The sequence below is a fragment of the Mytilus trossulus genome, chromosome 1, assembly GCF_036588685.1.
Source record: "Mytilus trossulus isolate FHL-02 chromosome 1, PNRI_Mtr1.1.1.hap1, whole genome shotgun sequence".
Taxonomy (NCBI): Eukaryota; Metazoa; Mollusca; class Bivalvia; order Mytilida; family Mytilidae; genus Mytilus; species Mytilus trossulus.
In genome coordinates this window covers 33,655,479-33,677,431 of record NC_086373.1, presented here as the reverse complement: position 1 = coordinate 33,677,431, position 21,953 = coordinate 33,655,479, and the positions used below count along the sequence as shown (strand labels likewise).

Here is a 21,953-nt window from a genome sequence, read left to right as displayed (position 1 = left end):
TTCCAATTGGACGATTTAAGAAAGTTGGAAATCTAAATTAAATACTTTGTAGCAAAGCTTTGAAAACCATGCTGCTGTGCTAAATTCGTTTTTACGTAATCTATGCATGTGGTTTGAAAAACTTATTGCCCCAAATCATATCATTATTAAGGCATAGTGTGCATACTGTTAAGCAGCGGTTCAAAACTCATTGCTTAGTATAAGAAGTGTTGTGTTTCTTTGAGAAAAATATAGTTCAATTTAACTTAGTTAAACCAGAAAGGTTGTGCATCCATGTTTTAACCAAAGACGAAACAACTATCAGATAAAGATAGAATTCCATGATCTAAACAACGGAAACTTGTGAATGGACAATAGGGCATTTTATAGCTTGCTGTTCATTTTGAGCTAAGGCTTCGTGTTTAAGGCCCTACTATGACCTATTATTTTTCACTTTTTATAATTTCGAATTAGATGGAGAATTGTCTCATTGGCACCCATATACGGGGCGCCGAATGGGACTCTTGTGGTTTTGTACTCAAAATTCAATTTTGTACGGACAAAAGTGACTTTTGATCAACAAAAATGAGTTCAGTTTAACAAAATTTGTATCATACTACAAATTTGAAATTTTGTCATACACAATTATCTATCAGCGGACAAAAGTCACTTTTGTCATGACAAAATTCATTTTTGTTACACAGACTTGACTTTTGTAACCTAATTTGAAAATTGAGCGACAAAAATCAATTTTGTATTTAAATTAGTTTAGTTTGGTTTCTGTGAACTAATTTGCATACAAACACGACTTTTGTTACACAAAATTGACTTTTGTTACACAAAATTGACTTTTGTTACACAAAATTGACTTTTGTTACACAAAATTGACTTTTGTTACACAAAAATTACTTTTGTCTAAACAAAATTGACTTTTGTTACACAAAATTGACTTTTGTTACACAAAATTGACTTTTGTCTAAACAAAATTGACAAAATTGACTTTTGTCTCAACAAAATTGACAAAATTGACTTTTGTCTCAACAAAATTGACAAAATTGACTTTTGTCTCAACAAAATTGACAAAATTGACTTTTGTCTCAACAAAATTGACAAAATTGACTTTTGTCTCAACAAAATTGACAAAATTGACTTTTGTCTCAACAAAATTGACAAAATTGAATTTTGTCTCAACAAAATTAACAAAATTGAATTTTGTCTCAACAAAATTGACAAAATAGAATATTGTCTCAACAAAATTGACAAAATTGAATTTTGTCTCAACAAAATTAACAAAATTGAATTTTGTCTCAACAAAATTGACAAAATTGAATTTTGTCTCAACAAAATTGACAAAATTGAATTTTGTCTGAACAAAATTGACAAAATTGAATTTTGTCTCAACAAAATTAACAAAATTGAATTTTGTCTCAACAAAATTAACAAAATTGAATTTTGTCTCAACAAAATTGATTTTTGTCTCACGAAAGTCAATTTTGTCTCACGAAAGTCAATTTTGTCTCATAAAAGTCAATTTTGTTGTTACAAAATTGAATTTTGTCATCACAAAAATGAATTTTGTCGTCACAAAATTGACTTTTGTCTCAACAAAATTGACAAAATTGACTTTTGTCTCAACAAAATTGACAAAATTGACTTTTGTCTCAACAAAATTTACAAAATTTACTTTTGTCTCAACAAAATTAACAAAATTGACTTTTGTCTCAACAAAATTTACAAAATTGACTTTTGTCTCAACAAAATTAACAAAATTGACTTTTGTCTCAACAAAAATGACAAAATTGAATTTTGTCTCAACAAAAATGACAAAATTGAATTTTGTCTCAACAAAAATGACAAAATTGAATTTTGTCTCACAAAAGTCAATTTTGTCTCACAAAAGTCAATTTTGTCTCACAAAAGTCAATTTTATCTCACAAGAGTTAATTTTGTTTCACAAAGTCAATTTTGTCTCACAAAATTGAATCTTACCGTACATAATTGACTTTTGTGATTTAATTTCCATATCAGGTAACAAAAGTCAATTTTGTATGCAAATATGTTTATATTTGCATACCTTTAAGACAAAATTGACTTTTGTCATGACAAATATGAATTTTGTCTACAAAAAAGAATTTTGTCATGACAAAAATGAATTTTGTCTACACAAATGAATTTTGTCATCACAAAATTGAAGTTCTCACAAAACAAGTCTGTAGCACATAGTTTTGTAAGACAAATATGATTTTGTTATGACAGAATTGAATTTTGTACAAAACCACAAGAGTCCCATTCGGCGCCCCGTACCCATACCACATCTTTTTATTTATAACAATACAGAAACTACAGCTTTCAATATAATAACTATTTTAAAGTTGCTGGAAGTCATATATCAAATGTGTGCGTAATGAATTCAAATGATCCAATAGGACAATATACGATCGACGGATAGGCAGATAGAATTCAACGATCTGAAAAACGGAAACTTGTGAATGAACAATAGGAATTTTATAGCTTGCTCATTTTTTTTTAAATTGCTGGAACTCTTATATCAAATGTCTCCGAAGAGCTTCCATCATACTAACATCATGATTGGCATAGGCCTGTAATAAGAAAGGGGAATGTACACCAACAGATCAACAGATGGTCTGGGGTGGTGTTCTCGAAAGTATCCTAAGATTCGTCCTAAGACACATCTTAGACCAATTTTACGATGGACTAAGGATCAACTTAGGACACTCTTAAGTTGTGTCTCGAAGCTCTCTCAGACGAATCTTATGTTAGGACGTCCTAAACATATCCTAAGTCGAAATTTTAAATCGTTCAAGTAATTTTTTGATAAAACATTTATCAATGACGAAATTATTTAATAAAATTGTTTACGAATTTTATAGTAACAAGTACAGAATTAAATGCATAATTACCAATGTAGTTATATCAATAAGGATTGTTATTTAAACTGGTTGTTTTAAAATGAGAATTAAATTTGTAGAGTAATCGTATCGTGAATCACGAAGTTCAAAGTTTAAAATCATGCACAATTTCTTTATATACGAGTTAATAACCGATAGTGCGTTTCATTTCATGTTCATTTTCACGTAAAATAATGAGCAAAAAACGAAATCCAAACTTTATTACACTAGGATGAAGATATGATGCTCTTAAGACACCTTAATGGGTGTCCTAAAGTTAGGACGAAAAATGAGATATATCATAAGTTAAGAGGGCTTTGAGAACACGACTTAGGACAAAGACTTGTCATAAGATAGACTAAGGACACGTCCTAATCCTAAGATAGCTTCGAGAACACCACCCCTGGTTTCTATGTTTATCACTACTATAAATAGAAATTTGTAATTTGGAAATTAGATGCAAATACATTTGTCGTTAACATTTTTATTGAACCCTCATCAATCGTGAAACGATTTGCAAAGTAAAGGTACAAAGCAAAATATTTTAAGTTCTTATACTCTTTTTTATAATTTGGGGTAGATACCGGTACTAAGTTGATACCATATTAACGAACAATTATTTATATCGAATATATTGTTGTTTGATTTATACGTTCAGCAGCGAATGTTTCAGGTATATTCAGGACTATACAGTTAAGATATATATTATGTGTTTACATATATTTATAGTAAATATTTTTAACTGGTTATACCTTAAAAAAAAGCCTGATGAATGTAACCTTGCGGCGACAGAATGTTTAGGTAAATACATAGTATCTAGGTTTAATGAAAATGTAGTAAGAATTTGTCAGGAATTTCCTTGCAGATGATATATCTCGTTTCACAAATATTTCACAAATAAGGATATAAATAATAATGCAGATAATGGAGATGTGTTAAAATACATTCCATTGTAAAACACTTTTTTTCATAATAATCATGTAAACTGACACAAGATTATCATGTAGAGACGTCAAGTATGTTAAAATGTCTGTAGTTGTTATTTCGCCGAATCCGGAAGAAGCCATTGACTAAACTCTACTTAGCAAACAAAATTCCCTCGTCAATTCACAATCTCATCAACAACTGGTAGAAGACGAGGCAAATATGTTTCACCAGTTAATTCTCTTTGGATTGCTAGGACTAGTGTCAGCAAGTATGTAAATTTAAATGAAATATAAATTGAAGAAATGTAAATAATTAAATAAATGATAAAAGTTTAAGCAATTATGATTGATTAAATTAATATGATGAAAGCAAATTAATAGATTTATATATATATATATTGAAACATGATAGAAATATATGTTAATTGTATCAGTTTAGGCCCAAAAAATAATACATGTGTTTCCGCTAACGTGCTGAAAAAATGGGGAAGAAAGGAAGGTAGGCAATATCTTTTATTTTACAAATATTTGATAGCTGGTTACCACTAGGGAGTCAGTCTTGCTTTAACAGCGCTTTTCCAAAATGGCATAAAAATTGATAGGGTAGGCACTTAAAATTAGGGTAGGTGTGGTTAGCAGAAACACATGTATTATTTTTTGGCCTGGCATAGATATTCTTCAAGTTTTCTATTTGCATGTCTTTCGATAACTATCTAAATGTGTGTGGTTGTTTATTTATACTTACATTTGTGTTTACAGTTTTCAGAAGAAGTAATTTTCTTGTGAACAGATTTAAATAAACAACAGCAGTTGCGTATCAAATTCAAATCTCTGATACTTTATACCTGCTGGAAAAAAATACATCTTCGAACATATTTTTTTCGTCCTAAACTCTGTATTAAGATAAGCTTGTACTATACTACTTACTACTTTGATAGTTAAGTATTCTATTTTTTTTTACTCAACACGATTAATAAAAGAAAGAAAATAATCATATTTTTTAATGCATTCGTTGAGTAAAAAATCGGAATTTAACCATAATTTGTAACGTTGTCAGAGTAATTCTCTTTTCAATATGACCTCTATTATACTTTTCAAATTTGATAATTAAAAAACTACTTTAAACACTTTTCTCAACCGAAAAGTAAAAAGCACTCGACCTCGCTCTTTTTGGAATACTGTGACTCTTCCCGATTTTTGTTTTTTTTTTGCAGCATCGAATTTTATTTTTAATCAATTAATGAGATTTGAACATCACCAATATAGTTTTGACTATACTTGTAGAACAATGCTACTATATAAATTACAACATTATCATACATAAAAATCGAACCAATACTTCATGCAAGCAGGTCGCTATTAGCTCTTGTTTTTTTTTTTTACTTTTTTGCTTACCAAAAATGTTCAAAGAACATTCAAATCGAAACTATTCAATATTTCTCAATTTGTATCACTGTTGATAACTAACCTCAAGACTGGTTCGATCTTTTTTTAATCAAGATATTTGTACCCTTAATAAGAAAATCATTGGTATTCACTTTTTTCTCCATTGAAACATTGCAATTATTTGTATAAGCCAATTTGGCAAAACGTTTAGGAATTTTTGGTCCTCAATGCTCTTCAATTTCTTACTTTATCTGGCCATTATACTTTTTCTTTCTTCGAACTTAACTGATGAATCTTTTGCAGACGAAACGTGGTGCAAAAACAAAATTTCGATCCTAGTATCTCTGATGAATTATTTAACACGAATAAGGTTCATTCAGTGAGTTATTTCGTACATAAATAGTATCTTTCCGAACAATTTAAGGTGGTACCCAACACATTGACTAAAATTATTTGGCTCGTTTAATTTTAATAAATTTTTGACAAAATATTTACTTTGACCCTTTGAAAAAAAATATAAGAATTTCAGAAAACTTGAACCAAAAACTTTTATCGGATAAAAATGGTTGAATAGATAGCAGTTTGACAAACACTTATTTTGATCATCGAGAAGCTTAATATTTCCTTTAAAACAACACTCTGATGAGTTCAGTCTTTTTCAACTGATTTTTATAGTTTGTTCTTATGTTGTACTGTTATACTACTGTCACAGGTTAGGGGGAGGGTTGGGATCCCGCTAACATTTTCAACCCCGCCACATTATTTATGTATGTGCCTGTCCCAAGTCAGGAGCCTGTAATTCAGCGGTTGTCGTTTGTATATGTGTTACATATTTGTTTTTCTTTCATTTTTTTTATACATAAATAAGGCCGTGAGTTTTCTCGTTTGAATTGTTTTACATTGTCTTATCGGGGCCTTTTACAGCTGACTATGCGGTATGGGCTTTGCTCATTGTTGAAGGCCGTACGGTGACCTATATTTGTTAATGTTTGTGTCATTTTGGTCTTTTGTGGATAGTTGTCTCATTGGCAATCATACCACATCTTCTTTTTTATAACACAGCGTGATTAAAACTTTTAGCTGATTTTACAGAGCGATCTCCCTGTAGTGTTAGGTACTACATCGATACAGTCACAGAGTTATTAATGAAGAAATCATTCATATGAATGATGGTTGACTAAAGAGTTCGTGAAGAAGATGCTAATTATTTACAATTTGTATTAAAGTTGTTTTTACATGAAACAAGATGGAAACTAAATTGTTGTTTGCATATAGTCCAGTTGCAAATGGTGGTATATATTTATACTTTTTTAAGAAGCTATTACAGAACATAACAGGTTTTTTTTAAAAGAACAATATTTGTAGAGAACGTTTGAAATTTACATTACAGGTGGATGGTTCAACGAATACTTTTGGTGGTTAGGTGAGCGACAGGTGTGCTATGACGACTATGGGTGTTTTTCCACAGATCATCCGTTCTCAAACACAGAAGGACATTTACCCGAGTCCCCGGAATATTTAGATGTTAAGATACTGCTTTACACCAGACAAAACAGACGTCAAGCCATCGATGTTACCACTAATGTCGGGGAAACTTTCAATCCACATAAAGATACTAAGATAATCATACATGGGTATTTCAATACAATTGAAGAAAGATGGCTACCGGAAATGAAAGATGCATTCCTGGAAAAGGTAATATAATAGCAACAATCGTAACTACTCGGCCATTTTCGCTATGCAGTACAAAGTGCAACCAGAAAGGCCGAGTAGTTCCGAATGATAATAGTAAATTACTAGTAGATAAAAATCATGTTTGTTGTTACCAGAAGAGAGGATTTTAGAATGGGGTCCGGGTGAACATATTCTTATATATCTACCCCCATTAGGAAAATTTATAAACTTCATTTAACTGTATAGACACGTGTTTATGATTCGTGTCTATTGTTATAGGCTGTAGCGTGTTCTGTACATAACAAACCTTTTTTTAATGTGTCTCGTTATAGACGTTTTGCTTGAAAGACAATTAATCGAATCATTATAAATTACTGTAAACCAACTTATTTTCGCGGATACTTTATTTCGCGTTTAGCCCTATCTTGTCCATTTCGCGGCTATTTAATTTCGCGATTTTCTAATTTACTAGAGGTGTTTAAATAAGGTACGATCCAAGGTATGCAGATTCGCGACGATTTAAATTCGCGAAAGTCGCGAAAAATAAATCTCTCGCGAAATTAAGTTGGTTTACAGTATATATTTTGTCAGAAATTGAAATGTAGCTGAACAGATCCTTATTTTTTTAGTTCTGTATATGATATGATTCATGGATATTCATTGAATATCACTAGCATACTTGGCATTTGGTTTCCCGAGAAAAATGTCTTCGTGTTAATTAACTTAGACGAAAAGTAGTGCTCTTGGTACTTGGACTTTGTACCTTCCTGAAGATGTTACTTCTTTAATTGTCGATAGCAATCAAGTGTATACGTATCGAATATCACGAAGTGTTTCGGAGAAGGAAGTCAAGGATAAAGTTTTGTCCAACTCATATAAAACTAGTAAATAGCAAAAAAATGTTGTTTTTTTTAAATTCTAGTATGTATTTACAAATTTATAACGACTTTAAAGCTAACATTGTTTTTATTTTCCATATTCCGCAGACTCGGGTAAATGTTCTTCATTGTTCACCGGGAGACTCTATTCAAATCAAATTGAAAAATCTGATTAAATCCATTAAACAAATTTGGAAATTTTCCATATTCTCATTATAGGAATATTCTTCGCTACATAATGTAGTAGTATCCATTAATAGAATTACTAAAATAATTGTGTTGAATACTTAGGACTTTGAACTCCATAGTTGATACCAATTAGGACTTTGAGCTTTATTATGTATGTCTGTTATGACGTCTATAGTCCTTGAGATTTGTTCCATATAAAATATGTCAAATCAGGTAGTTTATTACGTACGAACAAACTATACATTTATACTTTCATAGTAACGAGATGCAATTTGTTAGACCGTGTTTTCATTCGTCTGATCCGATGCCTCGTGTAAAGAGAGTGCCACGCTCTTTGCACGTAAAGAACCCTTGCAACAACTCTTTGAGGGTCCGTAGGTGGCCTGTTGCAAGGCAAAATTTCTGTCCCTATCCAAATTACCCTCATTTTCCAGTGGCAGTCAAAATTTCCCCGACCATCATCCCAGATGGCCTCTATTATATCAACCTACCTATTGTATTTATTGTGAACTTGTTCTCGTCCTGAATATGCATGAAATATTTGCCACTGGACGTTAAGCAACCAACAATCAATCAATCAATCATTCGTCTGAACTCGGCATATTCCGTACCCTCGAGAGTAGCGGATTCTACCGAGGATTGCCGAATGCCCGTGTTTTATGACAAAACAACTTTATAAATAAGTCATACAGGACAATGGCGTTGATTGAAAATTGCAACTATTCCTTGGCCCTTATATTTTCTGCATAACTAATATTTAAACTAATAATTAACAAATTCAGGATCGAATCTGATACCGATTTCAATATCATATGTCACATGTAGTTTCCACGAGTACAGTAAAATTCACTCTCCTGACCTAGGCATACCCCTCTCATAACAAACTTAACAATTAAACTAATATAGCATCTTTATGTTGTTTAGAAAAAGTATATGGTGAATTGCATGCCCTTACATTATACAGATGTTCTATTTCAGGGCGACTTCAATGTTTTTATACTAAACTGGGAACGTGCAGCAGGCAGTTTAGTTTATCTTCAATCAGTAGCGAACTCAAGATTAGTTGCTGCAATAACTGCTAAGTTTATCAAAGACTTGCAGAACATTCACAATATTGATGCATCTACTATACATATTATTGGGTTTAGTCTAGGAGCCCACCTAGCTGGTTATATAGGAAATGCTGTTGACGGACTTGGCAGAATCACAGGTATTTTATACTACCAAGACGATGCTTTCAAACCATTTTTTATAGAAATTTTCTTGCAATTCTTCGAAAAGTTTTTTTTATTCATTTTATATAGTGTCCTTAGCTTTTTGCTGGACTGTAAGAAAGGTCGTCATACCCTAATGGAAACCCAGGTTACTATTTTTAAGGAAACTTGATGTACCAAACATCTTTTTTCCTTTATAAATGCTATTCGTTGACAATGGTTTTACATATGGAACAGCTTCTGGATCTCTATTTTATTTGAAACCTCTGTTCATGTATTAACATTGAAATTTAATTTCTTTGTTCACACTTTATTCAGAATACAATATATTTATTTGTTTTAGGATTAGATCCTGCCGGTCCACAGTTTGAAGGACTAAATATAGCAGTTAGACTTGATCCCTCAGATGCTTTACTTGTAGACGTCATTCATACTGACGCTGACAAATTGTTCAATGCTGGTATGTTCTAAATTCTATTCAGTATGAATGTGTTACCTTTTTCATATAAACATTAAAGCAGGGGTTTCTTGAGAAAAAAAATACGTTTCGCTGTAAAAATGTTAAACGGGATTGTCAAACCAAGAATTTTTAATTAGGAGACAAAAAAGTTATCACGGATTTGGCTATACTTTTTGGACCTTTTGGATTATAGCTCTTCATCTTTTATATAAGCTTTGGATTTCATTTGGTACCGGTAATTTGATTATCAAAGGTACCAGGATTATAATTTAGTACGCCAGACGCGCGCGTTTCGTCTACATAAGACTCATCTGCCATCAGTGACGCTCATATCAAAATATTATAAAGCCAAACAAGTACAAAGACGGAAGAGCATTGGGGTCCAAAATTCCCAAAAGTTGTGCCAAATACGGCTAAGGTAATAGCTGCCTGGGATAAGAAAATCCTTAGTGTTTTGAAAAATTCAAAGTTTTGTAAACGGGAAATTTATAAAAATGACCACTTAATTGATATTGAAATTGAAATACATTCTTTCTTTCTGACACTTCTTCAACCAGACAGAGTCTCTTGGCATGGGGGGGGGGGGGGATGATTCAAATTTCTCGCAGGGTGTAACATGGCACGTAGACAAAACGTAGCTCAATTGCGGTATGTTGAATTTCGAGTCGTCCATAAACAGTAAATAGTACCAGCGCACACACCAGGATTTCTGGATAAACTTTCTTCAGCGTTTAATCCTGCTTTTTTTTTTTTTATTGCAACCTTAATTTTAGTGTTTTATATATAGTCCTATAGTATTTAAATACATTTTTTTCTGTATAAACTTTGTGTATTTATTAGAGATGTCACCTGGATTTGGTACTAAACAGGCTATGGGACACGTAGACTTTTATGTGAACGGAGGATCTGACCAACCAGGATGTGCTAACAATATGAACCAACATCTTTTGCAAATACTTAAAGGAAATTTTAGTAAGATCATATCTTTACATTTACGTATCTACGTATTGATTATGCCGATCCCCTGTGAAGGTTTGGCTTTGTTTTGATTCTTTTTTAGTTGTATGCAGCTTTGTAACGTTTTTATTAGTTTTATATTTTCAAATATTTCGACGTCGAACTTCATTGAAGAGACAGCATAATATGCAATCAAGACAACACTTACCTATATAAACAGATACAATGCTAGAGTGTTTCTATATGCTCTTTGTATTTTTATATTCTGTTAAATCAAAATTGTTGCAAAAGTTGTTTTGTTACTCCAAAAAGCAGTGGTAAATTGCGTTGGTACCTGAACAAAGTATTAAAGATAATATAATATCTTTCTATGTTTTAAAATAAGAGATTGGGTTAAAAAAAAACAATTTGCTTTTCAAGTAAAAAAAACGGGTGCATCAAAAGTGAACTGATCTCCTGCTATGAATGCATCAATTTTCATTCGTATTCAGTCATAACGCTACAGTCGACAGAGTGACAGATCCTACGACTATACCACGTTATCTTCAAGACAGCGCACACATGACGCCAGTGATCTACGACTCCGGTACAGCGTATTAGTCAACCAATTCGTTATTGACCGTAGTCTCGATGTTAGTCGTTCGATCTCATAAATCTCTTGGAGTATATGGCCTAAGCCTATAGGCAATTTCTAACATTGCAGATGGAGTTACGTTTTTTCAATAGCACACCCACAACAGCTAAGTTCTTCGAGTAGTATACTAAACTTCATATTACCTAATTACGATCAATAAGTTATCCATGTACGCATGTGTGTTTCCTGGGTTGCCATCTTGGAAGTTTCTCGTTTGATTTAGGATATAATCCGATTGAAGTGGTCGAACAAATAAAGAATGGCGCCTAAAGACCGATGTATGCTGCCTTTTCTCTCAAAAAATCTTCTTTTAAAGCCAAGAACAGGGCTATCACTCTTCAATGTAGATACTCTTGTCTTCTGTTTTCAAAATATGTTAACTTGCATAGTTTTGTTTCAGAAAACGATAATTTTCTTTTTTTTTAAAAGAAATATGTTTATGACATGTTTTATGTATATTTCAAATAAACTTTTTATAATCACAGCTTTTACTTATAAAAATGTTTATCATATATAATTATTCTGCCTATTGTAGATTACAGACAAAACTTTGGCTGCAGTCACATGCGATCTTTGTACATATTTACAGAGTCTATAAATAGTAACTGTACGTTCCGGTCTTACCCATGTGCATTAGAGAATTTACAACCTGAGAAATGTTCAACGTGTGGAGAATCTGGTTGTAATAATATGGGATATAATGCAATACACACCGGAAACGGAACTTACCTCACGATGACAAGGGCTGCCCGTCCATTTTGCATTTCTTAAAAAGTTTAAATCAATGAAACTTCTCAACGTGAACACACAAGAATTTAGAAGCTGTATATTGTCCAATCAGGAGAACAATTTGAAGGAATTCATGTTGTAATAGATTAAAATGTGTGTTGTTTTTTTATAGATACATGTTGTACAATTTATAAGGGACGAGGTGAGAGGAATATATCAAAGTAAAAACGACAACAAGCGTCATACCTTGAACGCCAGAAACACTGATTTAAGATTAACATTTAAAAAAAATATTATCAGATATATATTATGTTCCACTCTTTGATTGGAAAAAACAGATCATACTTTCGCATAAAATCGACATAAAAATGATTTTAGTCTCGCTATACTCGGTTTACCGAAAGCCTGATATCTTTGTAATTTGGATAAGTTTGCATGCTGTCTACACGTTAAAGAATCCTTAGAACAACTTCTTCTTTTGACATTATGTTACTTATTTTGAGGCAAATGCCTGCCTATGCATCATAGTCTCTTTTTGCAGTGACAGTTCCCGTCCTGCTTGCAGGTCAACCCACTTAGCTGAGCTTACCTTCTTGATGTCATGTTAACTTTGTTTTCGTGTGAATTTGCCTGAGACCAATAATATGATATATTCTTCTGTGGTAAAAAAATGAAAATAACAAAAGTACCGAACTCAAAGAAAAATGTCAAAATGAAAAGACCCTTAACAGATGGGTATATCAAAAGCTCACACACATCAAACGAATGGTAAACAAATGTCACATTCCTGACATGGTACAGGCATTTACATATTTAGAAAAATGGGGACAGTTATGTTGGTCAAAAGGTTTACGCAGTTGATCAAATTGATATTCGCAAATCAATTCAAACGAAGATCAATTCAATCGAGACAGGAAAGAGTTCTCGGCCTTTCCTTTTGTGTGATTGAGTTTGAAGATTGAAATGTATACTTTTAAACAAAAATTGACCTCTCTTTAAAAACAAGGTGTTAATATTAACGTTTGCCATTTTTTATCAAACAAAATTGGACTTATTCTTACAGTCCTCAAAATGGTGTTCATATTTTACTTCACATCATGGATGTACACTATATCTATCACAAACCCCATCCCGACTATTTTCTTATCGCTAATATGCATATAGTTGTTATCAAAGGTACCAGGATTATAATTTAGTACGCCAGACGCGCGTTTCGTCTACACAAGACTCAACAGTGACGCTCATATCAAAATATTTATAAAGCAAAACAAGTACAAAGTTGAAGAGCATTGAGGATCCAAAGTCCCAAAAGTTGTGCCAAATACGGCTAAGGTAATCTATGGCTGGGATAAGAAAATCCTTAGTTTTTCGAAAAATTCCAAGTTTAGTAAACAGGAAATTTATAAAAATGACCACATTATTGATATTCATGTGAACACCGAAATGTTGACTACTGGACTGGTGATACCCTCGGGGACCACCTTTAATAACCTTTTTAGTAATGATAATGTTGCTGTCATTCCGCTATTTTTAGTTAATTAACTATTAATCATAATATCGGGTATCGGGGACCACCTTTAATAACCTTTTTAGTAATGATAATGTTTCTGTCATTCCGCTATTTTTAGTTAATTAACTATTAATCATAATATCGTCTTGTAAACAAATACATTGTTCAAACCAACGCACAAACTTTACATATATATAATGTTTTTATTGACAAAATGGTCCAGCTGCATTAGTTGAGAAATAATACTTTCCATGGCCTTTTTGGTGACCATTAAATCCCATGTCGGCACAACCAAGTCCACATCTATTACAATGACCGGCGTCGAAGTCCTTTTTCGTATGGCAAGGTTTTCCACTGAAGGCACATTGTGAATTGATAAGACTCTGTGAACAAGTCTAAAACTCTCATATGACTGCAGGCTATGGTTGACGTAAACTCTAAAAGCAATAATATTATTTTTTAAAACTAATTGTTCGGAAACGAATAGTCAATACAGTCAGTTCAAATATTTATATCTAGCTAGTTTTAATGAATATTTTCTATTTGACAGTCAGTATTTTTCTTCTCCATACCGGTATAGGTCCAGAAATTACTGCAATTAAAAATAAGGAGATGTGGTATGAGTGCCAATGAGACAAACCTCCATCCATGGCACAATGTGTAAAAAGTAAACTAGTATAAGTGCGGTTTTCAACAGGTAGCATTGGCTCATACCGAACAGAAAGCTATAGAGGGCCTCGAAAATGACTAGTGTACAACAATTCATACAGGAAAACCAACGGTCTAAACTATATAAAAGAAACACTTATAATCCACATCAACAAACGACAACCAGTAGTACTGAACATCAGGGTCCTAACTTAGCTCAGGTGCAAACAAATGCCGCGAGTTTAAACATTTTAACAGGCGCCAACCTTCACCTTTACCTGGAATAGTACTGTAACATTATAAAATTGAAAGGCACACCATAAAATATCAATTGAAATATTTAAATAACATTTTTGTTTAGAACTTTTCGATGCAATTTGACGAATAGGAATGAAATGTTTGTATTATCTTAAAAAAGTACACGTTTGTGTTTTCAAAAAAATATATCACACAAAAGGGTTTAAATTCCATTCTTTAAGGAGTGCATAGATGAAAATATCGTGCATCTTAAGATGACCATTTAAATTACTATACAATAATGCCAGTAGACTCATTTTGAAGAACCTACCTATTACTTTTTTTTATGAATTTGTCCTCACCGCTATACCTATTAAGAATTTGCCACTGGATGTTACTCAAACGAAAAAAAATGAGCATGTCTGCAGTCATATATTCACAAGTCAGGAATATGACAGTTGTTAACCATTCGTTTAATGTGTTCAAGCTTTTGATTTTGCAATTTGATTAGGGACTTTCCGTTTTGAAATTTTATTGGAATTCAGTTTTTTTGTGATTTTATTTTTTAGTACATGACATATTGTATAGACATCTTTTTGTTCCTGAACTATTGATGCCATTTTTTTCTTATGTCGATGGCTTGCGTATCTCTTTTCATTCATAATACAGAAACATGAGAAAAAAAGTAAAAGCGAAATTTTACTTTTCATTTGAACTATTATTTAATATTTTAGCGGTATAGTTAAAATTGCCATAAAGCGCGATGTTTGGCTAGCCACAAAAACCAGGTTCAACCCGACTATTTTCTTAAAATATACTGTACCTTGGGTGATTATGGCAGTTGTTATCTAATGGTTTGCTTTCATGTACGTTGAATTGTCGTTTGTTTTATGCACTTCAGTGTTTCAGTGTTTCTGTTGTTTTTCTCTTATAGTTTATGTGTTTCTGTCGGTTTAAGTTTGTGGCCCGGATTTGTTTTCTCTCAATCTGCTGTTTTAAAACATTTTAAGACCTTATTTACAACCACTGGGTCGATGCCACTGCTGGTGGAGTTTTAATTCCCCGATGGGTTCACATGCCCTGTAGTCAGCACTTCTGTTTTGACATGAGTTATCATTTATATTTTCATAATTATAAATTAACTGTTAACAATTCATTTGTTTGCCTTTTTAAACATTTTTTACATTCGAGCGTCATTGATAAATCTTTGTAGACGAAACGCGCGTCTGGCTTAAATATAAAATTTCAATCCTGTTATCTATGATGAGTTTATTTATGGCTTTTGAACAGCGGTAAATTACTGTTGTTTTGATCAATCGACCATAAGATGCAAGTATTAAACACTTATGGTATTATAAAGGTCTATAGATAATAAAAGCATAGATTTACAGGTCAATTCCGAAACTTGTACTTGTGGAGTACGATCTGCTTACCCTTCCGGAGCACCTGAGATCACCCATAGTTTTTGCTTGGGTTCATGTTGTTTATTCTTTAGTTTTCTATGTTGTGTCATGTGTCCTATGTGTTTGTCTGTTTTTTTTTATTTTTAGCCATGGCGTTGTCAGTTTGTTTTATATTTATGAGTTTGACTGTCCCTCTGTTGTACAGAGAGAAAATATTTCGATACGGGCTCATCTAGAAAACAAAGAAAATGGTCAAAACCATCTGCAATGAAAAAAATGCAGCATTATGATATCCTTAGGACCCTCCAATAAAAATCAATTGATTGCTCCTATGGTTTTGAAATAATTATGCCCGTGTCACATCATCTTGGTAGTGCTATGTTATGAAGGAAAAAAGTATATAGGAAAGTGTGTGTACTTACTTTCGATTTTCCCGGTAATTAAACTAAACAAATGGGTACCAACATCACGTGAACAACCAGGCTGTTTTTCACCACCATTTGGATAAAAGTCAGCATGACCAATTGCTTTTTCTAATCCAAAACCTATTATTAATTTAAAACAATAAAGTTGAGACAAACGATTCAACTTTATAACACAAAAACGCAAATAATACTAGAGCATCAATGAAGAGACATTGTCAAATAAGCACCAGGTGAGTAAAATGTGTACGTTTATTATCATAACTACCACGTGGTGAGTAAAACTGGTACATTTAATGTTATAACTGCCACGGGATCAATATACTGATGAAATATACATCTGGTGAGTAAGTGTTTGGCATAATCATGGTTTAGTCCCATACTTTACATGATAGACTGGTAGTCTCCTTAGGGTGTCACCAAACATGTAGCCAGTGTTTTCGACTTTAAAGGCATGAACATACGGATATTTTTTTATTGATATTTTTGCTTTCATTAAATTTAAAATCAGCTCAAATTATGGAATTATCTCCGTCGTGCATAGCTATAATTCCTAGTCCGACTCTTTTCATTCATTTTCGTTTTATCATCGTTTGTATTAGACATGTTTGAATAATTTTAATTTTGGATGTAACGCGTCTTCTGCTTGGCTAATGTTATTTTGTTATCAGCCCGTAGACATAATTAAGTCATGTGACCGTGACGTCATCAACTTTTTTTTAAGGTTTTCTACGGTTTAAAATGGAATTTAGAATTAAATTATAAGAAATGACTGTAATATTTTTTCTGTCTATTCGAAATAACACAAAAAATATGGTAAACACTGTTAAATAACCCGCTTCGCGAACAGAAAAAAAAAATATTACAGTCATTCCTTAAATGATTATTGTTTGCTGAAAATATTTATGCCGTAGTTTATCGGTGCAAAATTGAACGTTTAGTTATAAATCTGAAAAAATTGTATAACACATTTTAAAAAGCAAACATATCCCAAAAGAGAGCAACCAAAAACAATAGGTCAATGACAAACAATGCCATTCTAACAAAATTACACAGAAAACTAAATGTTGATGCATTCATGAGTAACATATATTTGTTCAGTACAGTTATATACCATCTTATTGTACCTACACAAAAGTGATATTTATAGGTCTTACAGGACACACATTTTAATTACCTAGCTGGAAAAGCGAATCCCCATCAGTGTGTATAGCTTCTACGTAATGAGCATCAGATGGGTCTAATCGTGTTTTCGGGTCTTTATTCTCAAACAAAGGTCCAGCTGGATCAAGTCCTGCAATCAAAAGACATATATTAGTATATTTATATGATTCACTTAGACATCGAGGTTGCCACTTCTAATAACAGAAAATGACTTATGTTTTGATTGGTTACTTTTGTGAAATGTTGTTGTTGGTTTGTCCCTGACGTACATTCCATCTCTCCTTTTATTGATCTAAGTGTAGATTTGAATATGGTTGAAAAATACCACTGGTCATTAAATTTTAGTTCAATTGTAAATCGATGAAAGGGGATTAAACAGTTTGTTTCCTTTAAAAGCACGTTCACACGTTATGATTGATAAAAAAAATTGACGTGTCTCCGTCGTCTAGTTTCTAAAAGAACAGAACAGACACTTTTAAAATGCTGAGAAGTCGAGGCCGCAAAATTGAGATTAGTTCGCATTTGAATGACGTTACTGGTGAATAAACAGGGCACATATATATACATAAAAGTCTATAGTTAATGTCTCAATTTTTAAGATACCAAAATTAATTATTAAAATAATTAATCACAAAAGTACTAATACTTCACAAAGACCATACAAATAGTTTAATAAAAAGTCAATTATTTGACTGATTTCATAGGTTTTTAGTAGTTTTAATTGGCATTATAACTAATAATATATAATTTGGTTGTAAAAATAAATTGCGAACGTATAATTTAGTTTGGATATTTCCGAATGTTACCTGTTATTTTTGCTATAGCTCCGTGTACGTAGGCACCAGCATAACCAGAAATATGTGAGCCTAAACTATGTCCAACAAGATGGAATTTGTTGTAATTAGAATGCCCGGTTGAATGTAAAGTTTTCAAAAGTTCCCCTATAGTAGCCCCAACGACTCGCGTATTTGCAGCAGCCTGTATGTAGTTAATGTTATCTGCTCCATTGGCCCAGTTGACTGCAATAACATTCATATCATCCTGAATAAGAGAAGATTTTGACCTTATATACTAGTATCTACTCAGTCAAGAATATTAACATGCAATATTAAAAACAAAATATCAATGAAAAAGTATAGATTATGGCATGCATTTTATTTAACAGGTGTAAATTATACTTCATCGTTGTGTAATAGACCTGACAATCAAACTACTTTTTATAGTTTCCTTTAATTTATCAGGTTGTATAATAGTCATCTATAGACAGCAGATCGATCAGAAGCGAAATGGTATGGATTTTCGGCTCCCAGTGACATATTATATTGTGAAGGTTTTTTTCGTGATTAGTATGAACATCTTACGGTTTCTATCTTAACATTTAAAAAAAGTGATTAAGGATATTCTAAAATGGATAGAAGTGTGTAGGTCCTGAAATAATTGAAGACATCAATAGATATTTAAGGATATTCTTAAATTGTATTGTGGTGTTCCTTAATTGTTTATTTATAGAGCCCCATCAATATTACGGATATATCCTGAAATAAAGCAATGTTGACACATTATTATAGGTGAAACTGATTTTTTTTGGAATATCCACAAAACTAATTATAGCGGTTTTGAAATATTTCAGGAAGTCTTCAATGATTAATGGATATTCTGAATTCGAATTCTGACTATATCTGCACCTCATAGTTTATCTTGTGACATATTTTGAGTGAGGCGTTGCCGTTGTATGTAACCTGTTAATTAAACACTCTAGAATTTCGGGAGGGGATTTCAAACGGCTTTATTCATTTTAGTATATAGTAGGTAATTTCTCCTTTTTCTAAAGTTTTAAATAAAATGGTATATTTTACAACAAATATTGTTTGATTGAAATAGGCCATTATATGAATTTTGGAATCATTTTCAATGAAGGAATATCTATTCCTCGTGCAGGATTTGGTTGTACGTTAGATCCTTTTTTAATCCGCTCTTCGACGTTTGTATTATGTTTTGATGCAGTAAAATTAGTAGTGTTGATGCTATTAGTTTTTTGAATAAGACAGGAAATGATATAACTTGCGTATGCCGACAATTATATTTGAAAATATAACTGACCTTTTTTAAAAGCTCTCGTGTCATTGTAACAATCCAATCACTTCTACCGTCATCTTGATAACCATGAGTGATAAACAGTGTTTGCTTACTTCCATCAAAATGGGAATGTCCGATGGTTGAAGTATCGTAAGGATTCAGTTGAAATTCATGAGTTGGGTTTCTTCGCGTATATAGTAAAAACTCTGTTTGAATATGTGCCGGAGATTCTGGGAGTTTCCCATTTGCGTTATTGTATGGAGATGCATTGCTAAAACATCCAATATGGTCATAGCAGATTTTTCGGCTGAACAAAAAACCTATAAAAGAAAAATACTAAAACCATACTCGTTAATGCATGTCAGAAATATTTGATTTGTTTTACAACTAAATTATAAGAAATATAGACAGACTATGACATTTGACCGATTTATATAAAGGTGACAGTATTTCATGGAATTTGATGCGGCTGTCATACAAGTGAGAGGTTTAGCTACAGATCTGTAGCTATAAAACCAGGTTCAATCCACCATTTTCAGCAAAAGAAAATGCCTGTACAAAGTCAGGAATATGGCAGTTGTTATCTATTCGTTTGAAGTGTTTGAGCTTTTGAATTTACCATTCGATCAGTAACTTTTCCTTCAGACTTTTCCTCAACCTTCAGAAATTTTATTATTTTACTTTTATTGATTTTCGAATCTTATAAATCAGGGAGATACAAATCAACAAAACCTAAACCGGGAACAAGACCGGATGGGTAAGAATATCCTGCTATGCATTTATCAACCACCATACCTTTAGAATTCACACTGAATCATGATGCTTGACATATGATAATAGAAAATTATGTTGCTGGGCGGTTTGACGAAGTTCTTGATTTCTAAAAAAACATTTTAACAACAGACTGAACCTTACCATTCAATTAACATTCAAAAAACATTTTAACAACAGACTGAACCTTACCATTCAATTAGGGACTTTTCTTTCAGACTTTTCCTCGGAATTCAATAATTTTATTATTTCACTTTTATTGATTTTCGAATCTCATAAATCAGGGAGGTACAAATCAACAAAAACTAAAATAGGAGCAAGACCGGATGGATAAGCATCTCCTGCTATTTATGTATCAACCACCATAACTTTAGAATTCACACGGAATCAGGATGCTTGAAATATAATAACAGAAAATTATGTTGCTGGGCGGTTTGACGAAGATCTTGATTTCTAAAAAACATTTTAACAACAGACTGAACCTAAATGTTAACGCCGCCGACGCTAAAGCCGATATTGGAATCTATCATCGCGATGTCCCGCTTTCGCGAAATAAATTATTCAGGATCGACAAATAACCGTATAAAACGCATCATAGAAACTAAAGACTATAAAAACAGTATCGTCAATTCCAAATTGAAATCTTCAATCAGAGTTTTAAAAATTTATTACCTGAAACAAATACGCTGGACTGCAAAATGAATAAAACTAACAGATATGAATCCATTCTTCCATTCATTTAGGGCTTATCAGATATCTGTGAGCATTGTAGGAGACCGATTTATGGAAGTCACGAAATAATTGTACTTGGTTCGGGTTAAAAGTTCTACATAAGATTATACTGACCTTATATTCTGACCAATTCCGGAAAAATGTCAAGAAGGTCAAAACATAACAAAATTACTGTATTCGCGCGATTATTATTATTTGTTGTTTTATTTTGACGAAGATTTATATTTTGGTCAAGCAAAGTACCAAAAAAAATATATTCTAAATCCAAATTTTCCCCATATATTATAGCGTTACATTTTGAAATAATAATTTGATTGATAGAGTAGGAAAAAAATTTAAAAAAATCGCGCTTTGCGCAAAAAAAAATGACTCGAATAAACAAGAGTGCACACGCTGAATGTCTCGCTTTCTTTATAAAACATTAATTTTATATTGATTGTGAAAGTTTTATTACAAGTATCACATTAAATTTTAACATGATCCAAGAAAATGAGGTTGAGACCAGATAAAGCAGACGAGAAATACATGTACACCTTGCAATCATTCAATTCACTAAATATAGTTGATCTATTGTTTGTAGTTTCTATTTAAAAGACGAAACCAAGAAAACTGAACATTGACCAATAACCACGAAAATGAAGTCAAGATCATATGCACCATGCAAATGAGGTCAAGGTCACATGAACCATGTCAGACAGACATGTACACCTTACAATCATTCCATTCAACAAACATAGTCGATCTATAATTGCTCATTGTTTTTAAAAGTAAACCAGACCAAAACACAAAATAATCATACTGAGCAATGAATAGTAAAAATGAGGTCAAGGTCAAATAAAATTCGTGGTATTGACATTTCATCTTAATATATTTCTATACCAAACATAGTTGATCTATTGCATAAATAATAAGAAAAAAAGGAACAAAAACTTAAAAATCCAACTTTGACCAGTGAACCATGAACATGAGGTAAAGGTCAGATGAAATGAAAAGGCGTCACCAAAAGTAATATATAAATGATACTACAGCCAAATATTTATTATTATTTTATTTCA

General features: G+C 32.2%; 1 protein-coding gene and 1 pseudogene across 1 annotated transcript; one reads left to right on the top strand and one right to left on the bottom strand.

The window, feature by feature from the left end:
* The first annotated feature begins 3,850 nt into the window (after nt 1-3,850).
* Nucleotides 3,851-12,307, top strand: LOC134722216 (inactive pancreatic lipase-related protein 1-like). The gene is made up of 6 exons (XM_063585830.1): nt 3,851-4,083; nt 6,591-6,895; nt 8,920-9,151; nt 9,499-9,615; nt 10,456-10,587; nt 11,742-12,307. Exons 1-6 carry the CDS (start codon nt 4,035-4,037, stop codon nt 11,975-11,977), a joined length of 1,071 nt encoding a protein of 356 aa, XP_063441900.1. The 5' UTR covers nt 3,851-4,034; the 3' UTR covers nt 11,978-12,307.
* Nucleotides 12,308-13,633: 1,326 nt separating this feature from the next.
* On the bottom strand, nt 13,634-20,970 carry LOC134722210 (pancreatic triacylglycerol lipase-like; annotated as a pseudogene).
* Nucleotides 20,971-21,953: the final 983 nt, after the last annotated feature.

What these genes read in the sequence shown, in the direction of transcription:
- LOC134722216 (XM_063585830.1), top strand. Translation starts at nt 4,035, where the DNA reads ATGTTTCACCAGTTAATTCTCTTTGGATTGCTAGGACTAGTGTCAGCA. An exon ending in GCTAGGACTAGTGTCAGCAA is followed by an intron (nt 4,084 to 6,590) that starts GTATGTAAATTT and finishes TTTACATTACAG; the next exon opens with GTGGATGGTTCAACGAATAC. An exon ending in CGGACTTGGCAGAATCACAG is followed by an intron (nt 9,152 to 9,498) that starts GTATTTTATACT and finishes TATTTGTTTTAG; the next exon opens with GATTAGATCCTGCCGGTCCA.